Raw genomic sequence first — 23,177 nt, 5'->3', positions numbered from 1 at the left:
GCCTCGCCGCGGGGACGTGGCTGTGGAAGTTTGCGCGGGTCCCCTCTGGGCTCCATGCGGGTCTGGTTGCCGCCCCCATCGGCCCTGCGCCTGGTGGCCGCCGCACGCCAAGAGCGAGAACGGGAGTGCGCTCCCGTTGAAGACGGGGCCCTCCCTCCCCGGCAGGCGTCCCCGCAGCGCAGCGTGGCCACAGAAGCGGAGGCGCGCATCTTCTGGCTTGGCCTCGTCATCTGCCCGCTGATTTGGACCGTGTTCTTCTTCAGCACCTTGTTCTCCTTGAAGCTCGAGTGGCTGGTAAGGCACCGCCTGGCCCTGGCGTGGCTTCGCCATCTGCGCGCATCAGGGGGCACGAGCGGGTTCCGTTGTCGTCTGCCAGTTGGTTGGAAACCGCTTTACCGAGATGGTTCACGTACCGGGCCATTCACCCATTAGCGTGTGCCATTCGCAGGGTTTCCAGGGGATTCACTGTGGTGCCGTCAACACCACAGCCAGTGTGGGGGTAGTTTCATCCCCCCAGAAAGAAACCCTGTACCTTTTAGCCCTCACTCCCTCCTGGCCCTGCTCCTGGTTCTTCTGTTTCAATAGGCTCACCTATTCCAGGTACTTCCTAGAACTAGAATTCTAGAACATGACTGCTTGTGATCTTCTCTCACTTAACATGGGATTTTCAAGGTTCGTCGGTGTCGCAGCATTTATCACTATTTCTTTCCTTTCCTATGGCTGTGTAATTGCCCCCATACGGCCACGCTACGTTTGCTTTATCCACTCCCCCACCGATGGCCATGGGCTGGATCTTCTGGACGCCTAGGAATAATGCTGAGGAAGGGGTTGAAAGCAGAAGCATGTGCTGGCCTACTCTGGAACCCTTCCTCAATAGGAATAAGCTCACCTCAGAGTTAGGAAGTTTCATTTCAGTTTTCTTACCGTCTCAGTGCTGTGATCTGCCTCACTTACTGGGAAAACGAAATACCCACAGACCGTAGGAGCAGCAGTATAATTAAAAGCAGGGGCTCTGGAGTTGGGATGCCATTCCAGCCCTGCATCGGCTCTGGGACTGTGGGCAACTTTGGTTCTCTGGGCTTCACTTTCTTCCCTGTAAAATGGGATGATAACGGCACCAACCTCTTGGGTTGTTGACAAGGTACCTATGATGATCGGCGAGTGCTCAGAGAAGGTTGGCTGTGACTAGGTACAGGCCAGAGTTGCTTCTATGTGGTTTGGGGGGGGGGGGTTCAATATATGCTCTTAAAAGAATTTGCTTTGTCTGCGCGCAGGCCCTTGTGATAGCTGGGATTTCTCTCCAAGCTGCTAACCTCTATGGCTACATCCTTTGTAAGATGGGAGGTGAGAGGGACATCGGCAAAATCACAGCCAGTTTTCTGTCCCAGATGGTGTTCCAGACGGTGAGTTACTGGAGTCTTCCTCCCGGACCCCTGCACTCCAGACGCCGAAAGGGAAGGAGGCCCACTAGCCAGTGCAATTTTAACATTTTCTGTATCAACCAAGCTACCCTGTCAGTACCCCCCAAAAATACCACACAAAAATATTTTTTAACTTTGCATATATTTCTACACGTGAGAGTAATCTTTGAAATTTGACCAGGCTCTTCTTACAACTGGTTGAACCATCTTAAAATCTGACCAGGGCTGCTTTAGACCAAGACATTGAGCGATGAGCTCTGTGGGCTTTTGGTTACATCGTGGGTTTGCTCTGGCCCCTGAATCAGCAGAATCAGGCCCCTCACTTGTGAGGACAAAGCCACAGCTGACTTCTCCCCTTGCAGGCCAGCCCAAGGGACTTCCAGAAGCCTGGCCTCAAGGGGCTGGAGATTCACAAGCATTAGGTAAGAGGTGGGATCAAGGTGGGGGCCTGGGCACAGAGCCAGGACCGAGCCAGCCTGTGTCCTCCGGGTTTTGCAGGCCTCCCCCCTGCCCTTTCCTCACACTGAACACATACAAAGTCAACCATATGTGCAGGCATGGAGGGAGGGGGCAGGAAATGAGAGAAAGAGAGGGAGAGAACGAGGGATTTGCCCATCTGTCTGCCCACGCCCTGAGAGAGATGGGAAACGGGAATTTACTCTTCCCTCAGTGTCCATTCCCGCACGTCTCCTGGCAATGAAGAGAATTCTAGAATTTACATGGGTGTCTCCTTTTATGTAATTAAAAAAAAACAAAAACCCTATAAGCTGTCTTACAGGATGCTGGAAATTACAGGATATAGTGTGCACTAGGTTCAGACACAGATGACCTCTTCTGTTTCCGTGGGTGATTTAAGAGCTTTTCAAAGGCTTCTGGGGACTAATTTTTCCCTCATTCTGAAGCAGCGTTTGGACTGTGCTACTTGAAGCCATGACTGGGTTTTGCAGTGAAGCCACACATCCATCACCGGGGTTCTTTTTCAGGCTTATCTTCTGAGGCAGCAGTGGCTTGAGGGAGAAGTTCTACAACTGCACAAGCTTCCAGCAGAGAGTTCCCCGACCAATAAGCCGTTGGCTCTTTCCTGGAAGCAGGCCTTGGGGGAGAGGTTTGAGGTTCTTATTTTTAAGAGGCGTGTTTGTAAAGAATGCCTTTATGTGTGTTGAAAAGTATACAACTCCTATGACTCAAGCATCTCTAAGAAAATGACTTCACGCCATACCAGAGTCTGGTCCCTTTCTGCCTGTGACCCCACTTTGTCCCCACGCTGCTCAGGCTGGAGTGCGTCTTGAGTGTTCTCTTGTGTTTCAGGAGCTGATGAGGTGCTGTTCTTTTGGCTGATGGAGACCACAGAACTCCTGGATTTCTGGAACACGAGACACAGAAGCAGTGACGATGAGGCAGTGCCTCCGGCAGCAGTGCCTCCGGCAGCCGTGCCTGTGCTGGTGAGGGCTGAACCCCCAGACGGCCTAACTCCCAAAACAGCCCTGTTCTGCTGCTGCCCTAACTCTTCAAAAGCGCTCATCCCTGGTCCTATCTGGCTGAAGTCTCCCATCGGCTCATTCCACAGATCAAGAATCCTGGGAATGCTGGTCTTGGCCCCAGACACCATCTTCCTAGGTAAAAGGAACTCCACCGTGCGCCATGAGCCTATAAGCTTTAACAACTGACCCCTCCCAGCCCCCCTAAAATCCAGGCTTCCAATGGCCGCCCACCAATGTAGTCAGGTCGGCACAGGTTTGTTTTTTTCCTTTAACCAGTTTCTCACAGACGCCTGGCTTCCTGGGCTGAGGGTCATCCCAGCCCCTACTAGCCCTCCCGTCCTCACCTGAGGCTGCATGGCAGTGACCCTAATGCTCCACAGATGACCCTAGACAGGATCTTCTCCCACTCAGCCCCACAGCCCTCTGAGTTCCCGGGACCGACACGCACACGTACTTTGAATGATACCTCTGTAGGCTAAAGCAGCTGGGGAATCCGGTGCATCAATCAAAAAAGACTGTCCTTTGTCACAACTCTTACCTTGAGATAAATGAAAAAACATCGGTGAAGACAGTGGCCACACAAACTGGGGGTTCTTTCTGGTCATGTGACCTTAGGAAGGCCTTGAGCCTCACCGGACAAGAGCAAAGCTGAGAAACACACAAAATGAACAGGAGTGTACAAGACGTGGGTTCCACCTGGTGCGTTTTCCATGGCAGTGGCCACCTGTCTGCTGGGCTTTCCCGGCACCCTCCCAAGGACACACAGTGGGGTCCTAGGATCCAGGTGCCACGGTGCAGGGACCTCTGGCAGTGGTCAGAGACCCTGACAGGCAGGTGCTCTTTTCTTCTCCCCCTATCCTGGGCAGAACCCCATCAGCCTACCCAGCACTGCCGGAGAAGCAGGTCGGTGGTTCTGCTCCCCCAACCTTAGGTGGGTCGTGGCAAGGCCAAGTGCCGAACTATCCCTTCCTCACTTCCCCTCCTACTTGGGCACAGGGCCAGGGAAACCGAGGTGGGGGGGGTGCAGGGAGGATCCAAGAGGAGAGGGGGTTGGCAGAGGTGGAGCCCAGATGAGCCCGGGCTACCCTGGGACCATGGCAGAAATGTGGTAGCTAGACTAGGTCTGGGGAATCCCAGCAGAGTCCCGTGATGGCCGCGATGTTCTCAAGTCTTCCCTTCCCCAGTAGGCCCTCCCCTTCCAAAGGTACCCTGGTTCATTCCCCATTTTCAAGGCTCCCCTTTCCTCTGACTGTGCTCCAAGAACAGTCCTGTCAGAAGAGTGTGTTGCTGAGGCTTTCTGGTGTCCTCTGGGGACATCGATGCAGCAGCAGCCCCCCGGCAGGGATGGGGGGCATTGTTATCACCCCCTCTTACAGATGCGGCTGTCAGGACTTGGAGCCTCCAGCCAGCGGGGGGCGGGGGGGGAGAAGCAGGACTCTGAGGCCGGGGAGGGGCTGAGAACCCCAGGACGAGTGAGGTGGCCTTACCTCCTGCCCCAGGGCTCCCACCCAGGCTGGAGTGCATGCTTCATCCCTTCCTGTCTGTGTCCGGGCATCCACCTTGGCTCCCGCTGGACAAAAGAGTTCCCGAGGGTCACAGTGCCCTCACCGCCTTGTCCTCCTTTCCACTGTACGAACATGCTAACCCCCTTCCCTCGCTGGTCTCATGATTTCAACGACAAATGAGGCTCAGGGACATGTAACGTCACACAGGACTGCTCCCTAGAAGACACTTTATTCTCTTAGCTTCAGACTGAGCCGCAGCCGCCCCTGGGGGCCTCTGCTAGCAGCTCTTGTAAAGTGCTAGAACTTTGCTTATTTGTGACTAGTGGACGGAGTCAGGCAGGAGGGCAGCTGCCTCCCTGCCTCTCTCCCTCACAGGGGCTGGGACCTGCACACTGGCTTGGGGCTCCCCGAGCCTGGACAGGCTCTTCCAGGCCCCTCCCATCCTATCATAGGGATCTGAGGGACCCGGACTCCAGCTAGGGTACAGGCTCACAGCAGTGGGTCCTCCCGGAGCCACTGCCCAGCCTGTCCCTCAGCAGCACCCCTGTGCTCCAGCTGCCGCTGGGGACCTTTAGCAGGAGACCTGTGCTCTGACCACCCGAGGGAAAAGGGAGAACTCAGCACCACCCCTGGTCGGCGCAAAGTGGTTAATCTCCCTGGGTGTTTGCCCCTCCCTAAAAGAACAGCTGGGATTTCCAGTGTACCTGGGGGGCCCCCAGCACAGAGTGCTTCTCAAGGGGGAGCAAAGGCTCCAGGGATATTCTCCTGGGCCCCAGGGTTCCAGAGAGGCACGCAGTCCTGGGGCAGCCCTGCACTCACCCTCCACCCCGTGCTCTCAGCCCCACCTCCCTCCAGCCCCCCAACAATCTGGCCTGACTGGGCGTGGCCCACCCAGCTCCCCAGCCTGCTGCCAACCCTCAAGCCTCCCCTGCCTCTAAGAAGCAGCACGGGAGTAGGAACCTGGCCCTCCCCACACCCGTGTCTCCCATGGTCATGGCTGCCCATCGGCCCCAGCTCCTAGATGGCTGGGACCTCAGCCAACTTTCTCCCCAACCATCAAGTCCTGTCCCCTGCCCTCTCCTGCACGTCCCTTCCTCTACATGGCAATGCCCAGCCCCGGGCAAGTCCTACCCTCCTCCCCACTCCCCTGCAGAGCCGCCTGCAGGTCTCCCTCTCAGCACTCCCCGCTGTGCCCGGGCTCAGGGTCTGATTCTCATTTCCCAACTGCTGAAGGCCCAGCGGCCAAGCTTGGCTGCAAAGCTGTCCACACCTGGGCTCCAGCCTGCCTTCCAGCCTTCGCCCCTTGGCTTCCTGCAGGCCCAGGCCCCTCTGCTCGTGCTCCCACCCCACAGCTTCTGCACATCACAGGCACGGCCGACATACCCAAGTTCAACTCTGTGGTCCCCGGGAAACAAATGTGGAGGCAGGTATAACTCAAAAGGTGTGGACTGCCCTCCCCACCATGCCACTTAGCAACAGTGAACACACAATGGGGATGGGGTCCACCATTCCCTCCTCCAGGCTCACTGCCGCTCACGGGGTTGTCTAGATGTGCGGGACTCTGGCATTAAAAACGGGGCATTTGGGGGCACACGGTGGCTCAAGTGGGTTAAGTGTCCCACTTGAACTCAAGTCACGATCTCGCGGTCTATGAGTTGGAGCCCCACGTCGGGTTCTGTGCTGATAGCTCGCAACCTGGAGCCTGCTTCGGATTCTGTGTCTCCCTCTCTCTGAACCTCCCCCGCTCTTGCTCTGTCTCTGTATCTCAAGAATAAACATTAAAATAATCTTTTTAAAAAGGGGGCATTTTTCATGTAACATAGCCCCTGAAGGCAGACCAACACCCTCACCTAGTGCTGAGAGACAGGGCCCTCAGTGCTGTGCTGGACCTCCCAAGAGGCAGAAAGTCTTCCTAAGGGGTTTTCCAGGCTAACTGTGTTCAGGACTTTCACCTCAGAACCTAATTCCTGAGACGGGACCGCCCAGCATACCCCTGCCCAGTCCTCCTCCGGCCCCCTCGCCTTGGGTGAATTCCTCTCCCATGGCCTTCCAGCATCTTGCAGACAGTCGTGACCCATATTCCAGGCCCCACGCGGCCCCCTCATGACCCAGAGGTTTACTCTGACTACACACCCACGCGGCCTACGGTTTCCCTCGCCTGGAGGTGAGAACCTGAGAGCAGGCCCTTCATCTGTGGCCCCACCGTCCACGGTCACGGCCGCGCGGGGTGTGAACACCCCGCTTGGCGACACAAAGTTGAGATCGGCGCTCAGACTCACCCACCTATGTGTGGGTCCAGAGGCACTTTTCCAAGGAGAGGGATCTTCAGATCCTGGCACAAGACCTCCGCGCCCCCCGTCGTTGGTGGGAATATCTGAGACTCTTTCTATGAGGCAAGTTAAAAGGGAAGAGTTAGGACTTTGTTTTCAGAATTAAAACTGGACATTTTAAAGCAACTTTAAAAAATGGCTGCTTGAATATGAAACAGTAACCACCCCAGCAGAGTTTTCCTTAAATCAGCAGTATTTTGTGTGTGTGTGATCCCACTTCCCAAAATGAGGGGGAAAGCAGAAACTGTGACACAGAAACCATGTCCCGGGCTCTCCTCCACCACTACGAGGAAGGGCCCGGGCCGCCCCACTCCCACCTTGCACTTGGGGCAGACGAAGACACTCATGTTCTCCACCACTCCGATGATGGGCAGCTTCACCTTGTGGCAGAAGCTGATTTCTTTGCGGACGTCCTGGAGGGACACCTCCTGTCAAGGTTCAAAACACCATTTATTTCAAGATCAAAGTGAAGACAGACCGTGTGCGGGCAGGGGCGGCAGTGCAGTGGATTCGGCACCAGAAAGCCTCACGTTTAATAAGTATTTGGGACCGACCATGTGCTGACGCCTGTTCGGAGCATGGACTCCCACAAACCCCGAAAGGATAAACCTGAACAGCCATATGGTAAACGTACAATGAATGTGCAGAATAATAACCTTTTACGACACTTCAGGGTTGTTTTCTCAGCAGTACACGACTGTGCACCGTTGTCTAGATCAGGGGACAGTGGGCCTGCTGTTTTTATAAACTTCTGGATGCAGCCACACCCATTCCTTCACATCTCATCCCAGGCTGCTTTTGTCCTCCAGTGGTACAAGGGAGTAGCTGTGAGGATGTAGGAGACATAAAGCCTAAAATATTTATATCTGGCCATTAAAAAAAAAAAAAAAGGTTTGCTAACCTCTGATCTCGACTTCTGAACACAGCTTTATGGACAAGAAACTAAGGCACATTCCCGTATTGAGATCGGATTCACTTCTGAACTCTGAAAGTTCGTCTGACAGCGTGAGCACTGTGTGTAATCCTTGCTTAGTACCCTCTCCACGCCCCGGTGCCACAGTATTGCAGACACGTCTGTGGCTTTACCACGTGGGGGGTGCCCAGAGGCTCAAGGCTTCCAGTCCTCCCTCTCTCCTGAGCACACCTTTGGTTCTCGGTCTCTCTGGCACAGAGGGAGACACACAAAGACATTTAGCAAGAAGGTCAGCTGGTAAGAGTCCCCGCATCTCCTTGCACCTCTGTCGTTCTCTCCTTGGTGGCGCCACTGTGTCAAAAACGCCCCCCAAAAGGGTCCGCTGCCTGTAACGGTGGCTGTGAAGGGCTCTGAGAAACCGGGAGACCCTACTGTCATGTCACACTCTGCCGAGAGGTTCTGGAGGAAGGGCACACAAATGCGGAGTGTTCTTCCATGGCTTCCAGGAGAAGGGCCAGCCTCTGCTCTTGCTGTGCCTCTCTTCTTGAGCCCAAGGGGCAGTCTGTGCTCTCTTTCACAGTCAAGTTGCCTTAGCCTTTTTTTTTTTTTTTAACGTCTCTTCATTTTTGAGAGAGCAAGCGTGAGTAGGCTAGGGGCAGAGAGAAGGGGACGGACGATCCAAAGCAGGCTGAGCCGACAGCCGACAGCCCAACGTGGGACTGAAACTCGTGAACCTGAGCCGAAATCGGATGCTCAACTGACTGAGCCACCCAGGCAGCCCTGAAGAAGCCACCTTGATGCAAAGTGGATTTCTGTGGTTTCTCAACAGATGATTTTGAACCAGTTCACAACAAAACTGAACAGCAAGAGTTCCTGTATGCTCCCTGCGCCCACCCCCCTAACGCCTCCCTGCTATCAACATCCCACGACATGGCGCTGCATTCTGAACAGATGCTTTTCCTTTGCGGTAACCTGTTGGGACCACACTCGTGTGGCCGGCCTGGAGTGGCCCCGACCAGCCTAAGGACAAAGCCACCCTCCCTCCACTGCCGCTCCCTGGAACAGGTGCTCCCTCCGCTGCAGCCACCAGAGGGGCGCATCTGCTCCTCTGCACGCCCTGCAGAGGCCCCCTGACCAGCACCAGAGCCCTCTCTCGCACCTGTCGCGTCGTCTGCTCCCTGACCCAGGCACCCCCACGTGGCCCGCCGTGGTCACCCCCGCTTGTCGGAGCGCCACAAATGCACTGCGTCCGGCACCCACGTTCCTCCGTGAACCGCACAGGCCCTGAGGGAGGACCGGCCTTTTCCCTCCCTGGCGCCTGGCCCGGGGCGTGTTCGTAGTGCGTGCTCGGCACAGGTCTGACAAGGGGTGATACTGACTGCCTCGCAGACAAAAACCTACTCTCTTGTGCTTTCTTAGGAGCGGAGGAGAGTACCGTGACGGGCGTAACTCGTTTCTTGGGACCCTGTGAGAGCAATGACAAGAACAGAGCACATCGCAAACCTGACCGTGTTTGTTCACCGCTGGGCTCACTCAGGCTGACACTACTGCTCTCTCCTCACCGTGCTCCCAGCACGGCCTGTGTGCGACTGGGACAGGAGGACCCAGGCGTCGCTAAAGAAGGGGCAAGGGCTGTAGCAGCTTATCCAGAAGCCTGCCTATACCCGAAGATGGCTGTACGGAAAACCAGACTTCCTCCGTTTGTCGGAGACGTGAACAGAAGCACTGCAGGGGGATGGATGTAGGGGCACAGTGAGGGGGGAGGTGACCACGAGGGACAGGCTGAATTCTAACAGCACCAGTGGCCTTGCGGGCTTGGTGAAGGACACTTCAAAGCGATTTCGAGCCGCTGTTTAATCTGTGGACAGAACTGCGGCATGCTCATTTCGTACACAGAAAACGCCTGGACCACAGACAAAACGTTTCACAAGTTTCTGCAGATCCGAACCGAGGGCGGTCGGAGCACGTGTTGGCGGGAGCTGCTTCAAGAAAAGGGGCTCGAGACCGCACGAGAAAGAAACCGTTCGACAGGGCACAGCGTGGCGCCCTCTCTGCCCGGGCGCTCGCTCACCTGAGGAGTAGTGATGATCACCGCCCCATCGACGTGTGCCGCGGACAGGTACTGGACGGCCGAGAGGTGTTCGTCCGACGTGCCCGGCGGGGTGTCCACGATGAGGTAGTCGACCTCTCCCCAGTCCACGTCCCGAAGGAACTGCTTGATCATGCCTGGAGAGAGATCCAGTGAGGCCCTTCTCTTTCTCTTTTCCGTACTCACGACTCTCTAGAGGCGGTTCAGGATCTTCACATACACTTGGTCTGTGCTCTAAATCAGGGTGTCTGCCCACGGCTGGGGTGGGGCGCGCTACTGGCATCTGGCAGCTAGAGGCCGGGATGCCGGCACCCTAGAAGGCAGAACACAGTCCACCCCTCCCCTAACAGAGAATTCTCTTGGCCCCAGAAGTCGCGAGGGCCTGGGCTCAGGAGCCCTGTCCTAAAAGACACTTTTGCATGGTTACCTTAAGCCTCAGTGGCCCAATCACCTTGCTATGATGTCACCTCACACCTTTCTTGGGCATAGAAAAGCTACTATAAAACCACAGTGAAAATAATTTCAGAGTTACAGCGATCTTAAGGAGAAAAATCCCATCATAGATGTTAAAAATTGTCAAACAGCCCCTGGTATTTCTGTTAGGCTCTCTTCAACCAGTGAAGGCAACAACAGAGGCCACGAGATGCTTACAAATGATACAGTGCAAAAGCCCGGCAGATCACAGTTGCCATCCTGACGGGCCAGGCTGCCCTTGGAAGATGGTAAGCAAAGAGAAAAAGTGGAGTGGCAAACCATTCTTCTTTGGTCCCCTCCAGATAACGGCATCGTCAGGACTGCTGAGCAAGAAACCCACGGACATCACCCCCAGGTTGTCTTCCAAGAACTAAACAGGATGAAACAAGAAACATTTAAAACCACAGGGCAAGGCACTTCCTTGTCATTTATCTGAGCTCAAAATGAAAAAACCATTTGGGGAACTAAATGACCACGTGACTTATGGGTCTATTCATTATTTTTTGCCAGTTTATTATTTATTTTGAGAGAGGGAGGGACGGACGGAGAGAGAGACGGGGAGAGAGAGAATTCCAAGTAGGCTCTGCATTGTCAGCACGGAGCCTGACCTCACAAACCGTGAACTTACGACCTGAGCTGAAACCAAGAGTGAGGCCATTAACCGATAGCCACCCAGGTGCCCTGGGTCTATTCATTCTTTAAACCCACAAATCGTTTTGAGCAGGGTGAGAAGGGTTACCATATGGGGGGGGGGGGGGGGCTTGAAAGAGGCCCCCTGGGGCCCTGTGCTGCAGCCTAACCTCAGTTGAAGCATCCTTTAACTGCTCTCACCTGGGTTGGCAAACCTTAGCTTCCAGGCCAAATCTCGCCCACCTTCTGCTTTCGTACGTCAAGTTTTATTGGAATACAACCGTGGTCATTTGTTCACGTATTATTACCTTCACACTACAACAGCGGGTAGCGTACCGTCCCTGAACTGCAAATATTTACTATCTGACCCTTCAGAGAAACAGTTTGCCAGTCCCTGATCTTAACTGTATTCCCTGCACCTAAAACAGTCCTTCGATAGTAAGTATCTGCTGACTGAGTGTTGGGCTGAGGAAAGTGTTGCCAGCCCAACCCACATCTGCTACGTACAAAGGACACACTACCCTGAAAATAAAGCAAAGAGAAATAATAGGGTGCTTGCGTGGCTCAGTCAGTTAAGCCTCTGACTTCAGCTCAGGTCACGATCTCACGGTTCGGGAGTTCGAGCCCCGCATCGGGCTCTGTGCTGACAGCTCAGAGCCTGGAGCCCGCTTTGGAATCTGTGTCTCCCTCCCCACCCCCCGCCCCCACGACTTATGCACACTCTCTCTCTCAAAAATAAACATTGAAAAACAAAACAAAACCAACTCACCACTGGAGACCAGCCCGAGCCACTCTGGTGAACCTGCACAAACACAAACATGGACACAAGCATTTATAAGAAATGACACACTGAGGCACACTTCTCACACAGACCGATTTACACATTAAGAAAACAACTTCATAAAACAATTCATCCTCTCAAATGCTACCACTAAATCCTTACTAGAGAGTGAACAGCTGGGGAGAGGCCATGGGTCATACAAGCTCTATTTCTCAACCCCCCACCCTCCCTGAGTTGGGTTATTTTGAAACCCTGGCTGGTTATGTCTAGTCAGGTTCAAATATAACCTGGGGCCGGGGGTATTTTACAGGTGTGACAGCAACCAGGCGGAGGTTGTCGAGGATGTGCAGGAGACTGTGGCGCAGCAAGGCCGTCTCTGTAAAAGGCCAGGTGTGAAGCAGCGACACAGACCCTGGCCCGTCGGCGGCCGGGGTGTCAGCCTATGAGCACAAGAACTGGGGGGGGGGGGGGGGGGGGGGGGGGGCGGGGAGGGGACGGGGAGAGGTGTCGACAGGAAGCTCAGGGGCCACTTCATGATTCACACTCTCTTTCCAGCAGACGTTCGTTAACAGCCGGCGTTCAACCCCACCCCGCCTCTTCCTCCTCAAGCTGGACCTGACTCCACTTCCAAGTACACGGCAGTCTTAGCAGCTGTGTCGCCGGGCAGCACAGGAGCCCTACTGCTCTCCGGAGATCTCATTCCCACGCCACGTCAGTCTCCCACAGCCAACAGCTCAGTGGCTTTCGGGATATTCGCGGGAGCTGGGCTCCCACCACCAGTCAGTTTCAGAACATTTTCGTCACCCCTTAGCGGTCGTCCCCAATCCTTCCACCTCCCCCCTATCCTAGATGACCACCACCCACCCTTGTCTCTACAGAGGTGCCTGTTCTGGACATTTCACAGACATGCAACCATAAACCAGGTGGTCTCTGATGACTGGCTTTAAGGGTTTTTTAGCTTTTCTTTTTTTTAATTCCAGCAAACATGCAGCGTTGCATCAGTTTCAGGAATACACCACAGCGACTCTACAATTCCGTCTGCGACTCTGCTCATCACAACAGGTGTGTCCTTGGTCCCCCTTCACCTATTTCACCCAGGTCTTCATTTAAAACAAGCAAACAAACAAACAAAAAAAAACGGGCGCCCGGGGTCTCAAGAGGTTGAGCATCCGACTTCAGCTTAGGTCATGATCTCACGGTTCATGGGTTCGAGCCCCGCATCAGGCTCTGTGCTAAAAGCTCAGATCCTAGAGACTGCTTCGGATTCTGTGTCTCCCTCTCTCTCTCTGCCCCTCCCCCGCTTGCGCGCGCTCTCTCTCTCTCTCTCTCTCTCTCTCTCAAAAATAAACAAAGATTAAAACAAACAAAACAACAAACCTTCTTCCCTATTTAAACTCATCCTCCACAATGGCAGGCTTAAAAGAGGGGGTAAAAAACATAATAACCCCACAGGGTATGAGAAGAAAACAGCATCACTTCGATTTTATCTCACCATGTAAAAAATTCAGCGCCTATAAAATACTCACCTGTTGGTACATTCAGTGCTACGTGCCCGTAACTGACAAGTAAACACAGAGCCGGGCTGTGGGCGTGTGCGAAGAAGCTGGGTACTGATGGCACATGAGCACACGTGTTGGACCCCTAAGCTCTTCCTCCCTCCTGGATGGTGTCATGCCCCTTCGCGAGGCGCCCTCAGCAGCAAATCCCAGCCCTGAGTAGCGCCCATAGGCCCGGCCTGCCTGCCTCTGGCTACCGTCCAGCTCCCCGACCCGTCACCCTGCCACTAGTCGTTGTGCTGGTGACACTCCTGCTCCAGGGCTCCTGCACCTGGCTCCCTCAGCCCAGGAGGCTCTTCCCCAGCAGGATGCCCTGGACCACACCCTCCTAAGCAGCAGCTCCCCTTGCTCCTCCCATCCCCCCTACCCTGCTCTCATTATCTTTGATCTGTCAGCTGCCCCCCTCCCACCAGGGCTGGATGTTTATTTGCCTTGTTGACTACGCTCCCCCAGCTCGCGCACGGTGCCCAGCAGTTATGTGAAGAATGAGCCAATCTAACACCCTGGGAACATCCTAGCTCTCCGGCCTCACTTTAATGCACTGTCTTCAAGGGGGACCCTTTCTGGGACTGCTTCTTACCACCCAGGAGGGAGAGATCAGCACCTGTACAGACTGCTATAGGGCTGAGGTCCTCCTCCGGGTCACTTGCCCGCCTCGCAGCCTCAGCTCCCCAGGGGTGACAACGAGGGCAAAAACATTCCCCTATTTCCAAGGGTATGGACCCCTGGCAAAGACCGGCCTAGCTTTCCCAGGCAGAGTGAAGTTTCTGTGTCCTACTTCTGCATTTCACTCGTGTTTCCCTTCCCCTCCAAGAAGGCATTGAAACTAATACTTCTCAAAGGGCGTGGGTGGACTTTATATACAATCCCACCCCCCCACCGTTCACAGCTGTCGTTCACGTAGACGGACCAGTGAATGTTTGTCTGGTTTCAGCATGGCCGGGTGGAGACGCACGGCTCTGCTCCGTCTGGGATCAGCCGCTTGGCCCAGCCGTCTGCCGTGAGGATACTGGCTGTGGTGTGCATTACAGTTCTCACCTGTTCTCCTTCTAACCCCATCATCTTGGGAATCGATGGCCCACATATATCAATGTCCAGAAGGGCGACCTGGGAAACAAGAAGAGACCAGAGCAGTGATGCAACTGAGTGTGCAGTCCTCCAGATGTGCACTACTGGGAAAGAAACGGGGCTTGAGGAAAAGAGGAAGTGCAGAAGATAGAAACTAAGTCAGATGTGGACCAAATGGAATCTCAGGGGAGTTACAGCATGCATCTTCCAGGCGACGGAGACACAGTCGAGAACTCCTAAAGAGAACGCGGCACAGTCCATCAACGCCAATGATTTCAGCACCCACCCCCAGGTCTGGCCCAACTCCAGGGTGATCTAACAACCCAATGTCCGGTCAAAGATTCGGGTGCAGCCACTGCTCACTGTTCACTCGGCCTTGACCGTGTGCCAGAAGGGGAGGTGGGTATCATTATCCCTGCTTTACAGAAAACGAAACTGAGGTTCAGAGAGGCCCACTGACTTGTTCAATAAGCAAGAAGAGCTGGGACGTAAACCAAGGTCTCCCGACTCCAACACCGGGCCCCCTTCCGTGACCCCGTGGGGCCTGGAGAGGAGGGCCAGAGCGGAGGCTCTCGCTGACCTCTGACCAAGCTGCACTGCACTGTGATCATGAAAGTTAGTGATGGCTTCCCCTTAACGCCTAACAGGACACTGAAGGTAAGAAGGAAGTCGAGGGAAGCTGTGTGAAGGCTGGGAGGACTCCTCCCACCCCAAACGCCCCAGCTTCTCCGCGTGACACAGGACAGGCTGGGAGACGCCTTCAGGAACCCTCTGAAGAGCAGGAGGGTTGGCATTCCTCTCAAGACTTCGACGTCAACAATCCAGAGTGCAGCACCTCCGGGTAACTTTTGAACTTGCTCCAAATCCGCTTCTTGCTTCCTCTTCGCTGCTCCCAGCAGACCCCAGCCTCCACTTCCTCACTCTGCTCACCCTGGATCAGGAACCGATTCATGATCAGATCAGCCTCTTGGCTCCCCCGCCCCCTGCTGGGCCACCTGGAGAACGCAGCCCAACGATTCTCAAGCTTGAGGACCCGGTTTCCTTCCCTTCACACTGGCACTCGAGGCTGGTGGGTGTTAATGATCCAGACGTTTTACCTCAGGGCCTCACGACTCAGGAAATCACACCATCACTGCAATCCTAACAGGCTTTCCTCGCATTCTCGGTTTCTACTCACTCAGTCTCTGCCACCCTTTCTTAGGGGAACGATTTTATCAGTTTAGAGGAACCAGGCTCCCCACAACCAAGGGGGCAGATCCTGAGTGCAAAGATGCAGGAGTGCAAGAAACACATCCCATGCATTCTCTTCCCTGGTGGTGTCCAAAAAGACTGACATGTCTCTGCTATCCAGAGCTCTGGGCGGCCATGTATCCTGTCCCCTTCACACTTCCTTTTGAACCTGTCACTAGCCCAGAACCGATCCAACTAACTCCCTTTCTGCTCAAGCCAGAGAACCCTAGTAGAGACAAACGTGCCTGAGTAAACCTTACTGGGGCCTCTGTGGAAGGTTCTAGAAGCCTGATGAGACAAGCAGGCTTTGCCACAACGATCTCCCAGCCAGCGACTGGGGGAACAGGGTACCATCAGGATCCCAAACTTCCCCTTAAGAAGAGGTGATGGGGACACCTGGGTGACTCAGTCGGTTAAGCGTCTGACTTCCGATGAGGTCATGGTCTCACAGTTCGTGAGTTCGAGCCTGGTATTGGGGTCTGTGCTGACAGCACAGAGCCTGGAGCCTGCTTCCGATTCTGTGTCTCCCTCTCTCTCTGCCCCTCCCCCGTTCATGCTCTGTCTCTCTCTGTCCCAAAAATAAATAAACATTGAAAAAAAAAATTTAAAAAAAATAAACCTTAAAAAATAATAAAATTAAAAAAAAAAAAAAAAAAAAAAAAAAAAAAAAAAGAGGTGATGGGAGGGAAGCTGTAGCCCTGATGGCATTCCATCCAGCCACCCGTGTGGACTGTTCTCTCCACCCCAACCGTCATAGCTCCTGATCCCAGAAGCCAATGTTCAGGAGACCATCGGACCCCTTCCAAGCTCTAAAGTCTACAAGCCCCGGACACATGCCTTATTCAGTCCAGAAGCCCCCAGAGAGGGCCCGCTAACGCTATAATCCCCTTTCAGATCACAAAGCAAGATGACCACTTGGTCCCTTGTGGGAGTTGGTGACTCTGCCGCAGAAAGACAGTGTGTGAGCTTTTGTGGTCTCCCAGCTGAGGTGTCACGTTCGAAGCTTCTGCTCCCTTCACCACGACTCACAAAATCCCAGACTGCCGGTGGTCAGGGGGAGCGGGGGGTGCGGCGTCCTAGTTCTGTTCCCTCGTGGCTCAAGACCCTTCGCTAACAAGTTGTTGGGACACCTGCCTGCCTTGAGCGCTAACACAGAACAGTCCTGCTGAGAGGCAGGGATGCGCTTCCCCGAGACAGTGGACAGAAAAGGGACCAGAACTGCCCCCCTGAATTTAGGGAAGGAAGGAACCTGTGCTATCTGAGATTAATCAACACAATAGATGCAGAGTCTACTGTCCGTCCGTCAACAGCCTCCAGCCTTTGGAGACAGTGACGGTCCCAGTCATGAGAAGGATCTATGGGGAAATACACTTTCCTAAGTGCAGACTTTTTTTTTTTTTTGTAAGCCACCAGTGCATCAAGAAATCCAGCCTATCAGCCCTATTTCCACACTGGATGGTGTGTTTCCCTTCAGTTGCGGAGTCCAGACAACTACTTCAGAACGTAACTAGTGGAAGCATCGTTGTGTGTGTAAACAACAGTCTCCTTCCAAGTGGTTACTTGCCTCTGGCCTGGTTAAAGCCCATCTTCGGAGAGCCGTTTAAGAATATGCCTGACTGCTTCAAAAAGCAGAGAGCATTCTGGTTAATGTGGATATTCTCTCAGGGAAACCATCACAGTTTTTGGCTGACCAACTGGCCGATGTAAATGTGATCCTCAAACGGCAAGGGACTGACAGAAGAATCAGTCAACAAGTAGATTTCGAACCTCCTCAGCACGGTGCTTGGGGTAGGCTAAAGTCGAAATCGTCACCACCTCCCCCTCCTGTTCCAGTTGGTGGACGAAGCAGTAAGGATGGCCGTCACAGAATTTACTGAGCACTTCCCACGCCATCAGGCACCACGCTGAGCCCTTTACATTTACACCCATTACTTCCTTCGGTCCTGACGCTCATTTTACAGAGAAAACGGAGGCAGAGAGCCTGGGAACCTGCCCGAGGTCACAGAAGCGGTGTGGACGAAGCTGTGATGGGAACCCAGGCGGTCTGACTCCAGAGCCGGTATTCCTGCCCACCACACTCTACAGCACCCACCACCCTGGGGCTCCGATCCCGCCCTTTCTCCAAAAGCGGTAAGGCCCTGCTTCTTCAGTCTCCTGGACTCTCCCTTCATTTGTTCCCTGGCCACTGTTCCACCCACTGCCCTACTCCGGGTCCTCCAGGAGCAGCCACAAACACCGCCTCCCGCCTAGCTTCCTGTACCCTCTAATGATACTCAGTCACATGCTTGGCCGACTTCAGTGCAATGCACTTAACACAACGCTCAAATCCTACCTCTTTGCTCGCCAGATGTCTTACCAGGTCATTCAAAGCCTCCCTGGTCTGGCTCAGCCTCGTCTGTGGCTCCCTTCCCTGGAGGAACCCCACCAGACTGCCTGCCACACACACTTCCCTCAGTCCCTGCCAGAGTCCAGAGGCCGCCTTCTTCAAGCCCAGGGGTCCCTCCAAGTTCTCTCTCCTATGTCCGAAATCCCTAGAGCACATCTTGGAGGGTGGACGCCAAATTCCAGAGAAGCCCACCTCAGCCACTGGAGGCCGGCAGAACAGCTCCAGCACCAGCAAACCATCAGAACAAGAAGAAGGAAGAAGGGAGAATTCAGAGCCTGGGTGAGTCAGAGAACACCGAGCATTTCAGATGACCCAGCCCAGCCGCTTCACTCCCGGCCTGTGGCCTCCCCAAGGGTTCAGCCTTCCTCCAAAGAGGCACTTCCCCTGCCAGCACCGGTGCTTCTGGTGCTACAAACCAAACTGGGGGCCAGTAAACTACAATCTGGGCGCCAAACCCAGCCCGTTACCTGTTTCTGTACAGCCCACAAAGTAAGAACGGTTATTACGTTTTTAGAAGGGTGGAGAGGGGGAAGAAATTACACAGTTTCATGCTATAAAATTCAAGTACCAGTGACAATAAAATTGTATTAGAACATGGCCATGTTTGTTTCTTTACAGATTGTCTATGGCTGCACTTATATGTTTAAGGGCAGGACTAAATACTTGCTACAGAAACGATTTAGTCTTTGTAGGCCTTCCTATGGCCTGCGAAACCTAAAATATTCACATTTTGTGTAAAATGTTCTTTACACAAAAGTTTGCCAACCCCTGGAGCAAACTCTAATTTCTCTTTTTTTGTTTTGTTTTTTGTTTTTTGTTTAATGTTGATTTACGTTTGAGAGAGACAGAGACAGAACGCAAGTGAGTTAAGGGCAGAGAGAGAGGGAGACACAGAATCCGAAGCAGGCTGTGAGCTGCCAGCACAGAGCCCAACGTGGGTCTTGAACTCCCAAGCTGTGACATCATGACCTGAGCTGAAGTCGGCTGCTCACCGGACTGAGCCACCCAGGGGCTCCGCAAACTCTAACTCCTTAATCCAGTGATTTGAAAAATGTATTCCTAGAGTCCCTGGATACTGGTGAGGTGTCTCAGTGGCCCCCGTGTATATTGAGGGCGTGTCAAAATGGTAGGCTTGATCTCCTACCCACTGTAGCTGGCTTTTTTGCAGAAATGAAGCCTTCTGTTAAGATCTCACGGTGGTATTTCACACTAACGTAGAATGGTTTATCTCCTACAGGGATAAAACGCTGAAATTCACCCAGCTTTCAGAATTTAAAAATAAACACATGGCAGTTTTGAAACTTCGATATTAAATTAATTGCACTTCTACACTCCCTTCTGGCACTTTTTTATTTTTTTTTAAAGTCAAAAAGCGGAGGGCCATTTATCAGAGTTAGAAAAGAAATCTGAACTGAAACTCAGCCCTCGTGTATAAAAAAATTACTCCATATTCAAAACGCACAAAGAGAAAACTAATACCCAAAGATAAGCCCATGTACGAAAGGAGGCACAAAGACCACGGGAAGAACGGAGAGAAGAAATGGCTTTCAGCACGAAGAAAATGCAACTGTTTTCCACATAGGCCCTGAAGAGTATCCTGATGCACCAGAGCGCAGTTAGTTGCCAGTTCACGTCCAGAGAACGGCAGGCTCTCTGACCCACAGCACGCACAGGGCCAGGCAAGCCACAAGCCTTCAGCGAGGGCTGTCGTTTCGGGGTCAACCTACCAGAGACTTGGAGTCTCAGAGACACCCAGGCTACTCTAGTAACTCTGAGGCGTTAAGTATTTATTGGAATTTTAAACAAAGTTTCATTCTAGAAAAAACCAAAAACACAGAATGTGTTCTGTGTTAAAACACACACACACACACACACACACACACATCATAAACCACAGTATCCATGGTTTTATTAGGCATAAAGTGGCAACCAAAGTGAATAGGAGGGTCACTTTTCTAAGGTCAATGCAAAATTATCTCGACTCCCATGAATAATCCAACGTATTTTTAAAAACCGCAGGGACTGGGGCGCCTGGGTGGCGCAGTCGGTTAAGCGTCCGACTTCAGCCAGGTCACGATCTCGCGGTCCGTGAGTTCGAGCCCCGCGTCGGGCTCTGGGCTGATGGCTCGGAGCCTGGAGCCTGTTTCTGATTCTGTGTCTCCCTCTCTCTCTGCCCCTCCCCCGTTCATGCTCTGTCTCTCTTTGTCCCAAAAATAAATAAACATTGAAAAAAAAAAATTAAAAAAAAAAAATCGCAGGGACTGTAAATTTCCGTTTGAACTTTGTGGTAAAAACATTTTTCCCCCCTCTTCCTCACCACATCACACCTTTCATTAAGGCTGAAATCCAGAGAGCAGGCCCAGGCAGCTGGGAGTTTTCACGCCCATGTGTACACTTGGCCAGGAGTGAGTGGCCCGGTTCAGGGGTTGGCAGACGTTTTCTTCCTCAAGGGCCAAATAGAAAATACAGTTGACCTTTGAGCAAGACAACCCCTGTGCAGTCGAAAATCCATACAGAACCTTTGACTCCCCCCAATTTTAACTACCAACAGCCTACTGCTGACCGGAAGCCTTACACATTAATAGTCAATTAGCACTTACTTTTGTGTTACATTGTAACTATATTCTTACACTACAGTAAGCTACAGAAAAAAAGGTTACTAAAAAACTCATGAGGAAGAGAAAATACATTTATGGCACCATAAAAAACCCACATGTAAGTGGAACCATGCAGTTCAAACCCCTGCTGTTCAAGGATAAACTGCATTTTAGGCTTTGTGGGCAAAATCAAGGATGCTATTTACCACTTTAAAAGCAACCATTTTTAAATGTAAACACCATTCCAGCTCACAGGCCATAAAAAGAGAGGGGCTGTATTTGCCCTTGGGCTATAGTTTGTAGACTCCCGGCCTAGAAACAGGCAGAAAGGGGCTAATAAAGAGAAAGAAGTCTGAATTTGACAAAATCATCAGCACACCAAGAGATTAAATGTCCACCTGCTATCCATTTTCATAGCTGGAGAACCTAACAAAATACTTCACTTCACTGTTTAACAGCTATGCTTTCCTCCTTCTCTCTGCAAGGATCTAGATTCCAAGGAAGCCAATCCAACTTAGTCTAAGGAAACCGTTCTCTACAAACCCTCAGGAACCCTCACACAGGAGTCTCTCCCAGTTTTGCCCAAGGTCCCACCTGTGTGTTTTCATCCTCTGCTAGGCCGTGAGCAAGGTGGGCACTGAATGTGCTTTTTCCAACACCACCTTTCCCGGATAACACCAAGATTTTGTGTTTCACGGTCTTCAATTTTTCTTTGATTTCTTCTATGGCTGCAAAGAAAGCAAATCAGGTGATGAAGCCTCTGACCAAAGGGACTTGCCAGAGCTAAATCCTTGGGGCTCTTTCAAGGGATTGTGGGCGAAATACAACCTAGCTAACGGCGATAATAAGGACTGCCAAGAAAATAAGGCAATTAGCACATCTGAAATCTCGTTTATCGGTTGACCGGTCTGTGTCCTCTTTCTAGAACATCAGCTCCAGGAGGACAGAGACTGTCTGCAGCATCCACTGCTACATTCCCAGCTCTAGAAGAGCTTCACCCACATTAACACGTCCCAACCGGGGACAAAATCTGCCTGGGAACATTTTTGGTTGTCACAAGGAAGGGGTGCTATTGACATGTAGTGCGTAGATGCCACGATGCTGTGACATGTCTAACAACGGGCAGGACGGTCCCCCACCCCCCAAAGAATTATCCAGATCCAAAGTTCAGTAGTGCCAAGGCAAAGAAACTCTCACAAATAGCAGGCACTTAGGATGACCACGGATGACGATCACATACTACACATTTACTACACATTCAATGTTTCACCTTCCTGCAAATCCTTAAAATACCCCCATGAGAGAACTACTGCCCCTACACACACTTATTTAAAAAGCAGGCTCCTGGGGCGCCTGGGTGGCTAGGTCGGTTAAGCGTCCGACTTCAGCCAGGTCGCGATCTCGCGGTCCGTGAGTTCGAGCCCCGTGTCGGGCTCTGTGCTGACCGCTCAGAGCCTGGAGCCTGTTTCAGATTCTGTGTCTCCCTCTCTCTCTTCCCCTCCCCTGTTCACGCTCTGTCTCTGTCTCAAAAATAAATAAACGTTAAAAAAATATATATATATAAAAAAATAAATAAATAAAAAGTAGGCTCCAAGCCCAACGTGGGGCTTGAACTCATGACCTTGCGATGGACAGTCGCAGGCTCTAGTGAGCCAGCCAGGTGCCCCTTGCCTGTTTTTGAGGAGAAAATGGAGGCTCAGAGGAGTTAAGACCCTCGCTCAAGGTCATACTGTTTGTGGGACCCAAGAACCAAACCCAAGTCTCTTTGAACACCTTCAAAATTCTCCCAGCCTCCTGCTTTTTAAGATCTTTCTGTAAGTCCCGGGAGTCTTCCCCCACCCTCCCATTTATCACCCTTCGTACTGATTGTTGTGATAAGTTATTTGCTTGGTTGCTTACTGTGGGTCTCGCCTGTTAAACTAACATCCACTGGGGCAGTGACCCCGTCTGTCTCATTCACAGTACCCCCAACACAGACCATTGTGCCCAGGAGGTGATGGATGCATATTTCTGTTAAATGAACGCGAGAATTGCTCCTTTTTGAAAGGAAGACGATGTTGTCCAAAGAATAAGCCCGAGCCCCGCCTCCCCCACCCCCCAAGTTCAAAGTCTATACCCTACTCCTCGTGCTGAAGGCCTCCTCCGACCACTGCCGGTCACTGTCACTCAAACCTCCGGCCCCGCCCACACTTCGCCCGGACTCCGCTCACTGATCCTTCAGGCTCCGCCCCAGCCCGCTACTTCCCTTTACTCTTCCATGACTGAAGGCCCCACCCCAACCATGACTTTTCCACGCCCCGCCTCCTCTGGGACCACCCCTCCTAACAGGCATCCTGGTCCCGCCTCTGTCACTCAACCTTTGGGCCGTCCCTCATCACCGTCAACCATCAGCTGTCCCCGCACGCCCCACCTCTTCCCGGCTGGCGCCCTTCACTTCCGGCTCAGGTCTCGCCCCTTCCTCACCTGGGTCCGGAGCGGCGCCGGCTCCGGAGGCGCAGAGCCGCTGGTTGGGGCACCCCTGACATGAGGCCCCTCGGCCCGCCTGGGCGCTGCCGGTCCCGGGACAGCCTGCATGGGGACAAGGTCACAGTTAGAGGGGTTCCTGTCCCTCCAGCCCCCCTATCCATGCCCCCTCCGCGCGCTCACCCTGAGGCACCTCCTCCATTCCGGCTGTCTTCGACGTCTGCGCGGGTCACCGGAAGCCGCCCTTACGTAT

General features: G+C 53.0%; 2 protein-coding genes across 4 annotated transcripts in view; one reads left to right on the top strand and one right to left on the bottom strand.

Annotated features, from left to right (window-relative positions):
• The window catches only part of TVP23A (trans-golgi network vesicle protein 23 homolog A), a 27,909-nt gene extending 26,066 nt beyond the window's left edge, over positions 1-1,843 (top strand). Inside the window, exons 5-7 of the mRNA XM_030300745.1 lie at positions 166-294; positions 1,275-1,403; positions 1,784-1,843. Coding sequence (XP_030156605.1) covers positions 166-294; positions 1,275-1,403; positions 1,784-1,843 — 318 coding nt within the window. The remainder of the gene's footprint in view (positions 1-165; positions 295-1,274; positions 1,404-1,783) is intronic.
• Positions 1,545-23,177, bottom strand: NUBP1 (nucleotide binding protein 1). 3 transcript variants are annotated; one of them, XM_030300741.2, is made up of 12 exons: positions 23,108-23,177; positions 22,925-23,029; positions 21,056-21,189; positions 15,084-15,179; positions 14,219-14,287; positions 11,613-11,645; positions 10,493-10,583; positions 9,722-9,876; positions 7,055-7,165; positions 6,691-6,793; positions 3,369-3,440; positions 1,545-2,784 (listed from the first exon to the last, which is right to left on the bottom strand). In XM_030300741.2, exons 1-12 carry the CDS (start codon positions 23,124-23,126, stop codon positions 2,726-2,728), a joined length of 1,047 nt encoding a protein of 348 aa, XP_030156601.1. In that variant the 5' UTR covers positions 23,127-23,177; the 3' UTR covers positions 1,545-2,725. The 3 variants fall into 3 exon arrangements, with proteins under 3 accessions (XP_030156601.1, XP_030156600.1, XP_030156602.1); XM_030300740.2 differs by having other exon boundaries at positions 3,357-3,440; positions 23,108-23,176; XM_030300742.2 differs by lacking the exon at positions 15,084-15,179 and having other exon boundaries at positions 3,357-3,440; positions 23,108-23,174.

Source organism: Lynx canadensis, chromosome E3 (assembly GCF_007474595.2).
Source record: "Lynx canadensis isolate LIC74 chromosome E3, mLynCan4.pri.v2, whole genome shotgun sequence".
Lineage (NCBI taxonomy): Eukaryota > Metazoa > Chordata > Mammalia > Carnivora > Felidae > Lynx > Lynx canadensis.
Note: the sequence above shows the minus strand (reverse complement) of the source record. Positions and strands in the feature narration are given on the sequence as shown.

Excerpts from the sequence above, each read along its gene's own strand:
- NUBP1 (XM_030300740.2), bottom strand. Across the intron at positions 21,190-22,924 it reads CGGCGCCGCTCCGGACCCAG|CCATAGAAGAAATCAAAGAA; the intron begins GTGAGGAAGGGG and ends CTTTCTTTGCAG. Across the intron at positions 7,166-9,721 it reads TGATCATCACTACTCCTCAG|GAGGTGTCCCTCCAGGACGT; the intron begins GTGAGCGAGCGC and ends GAACCTTGACAG.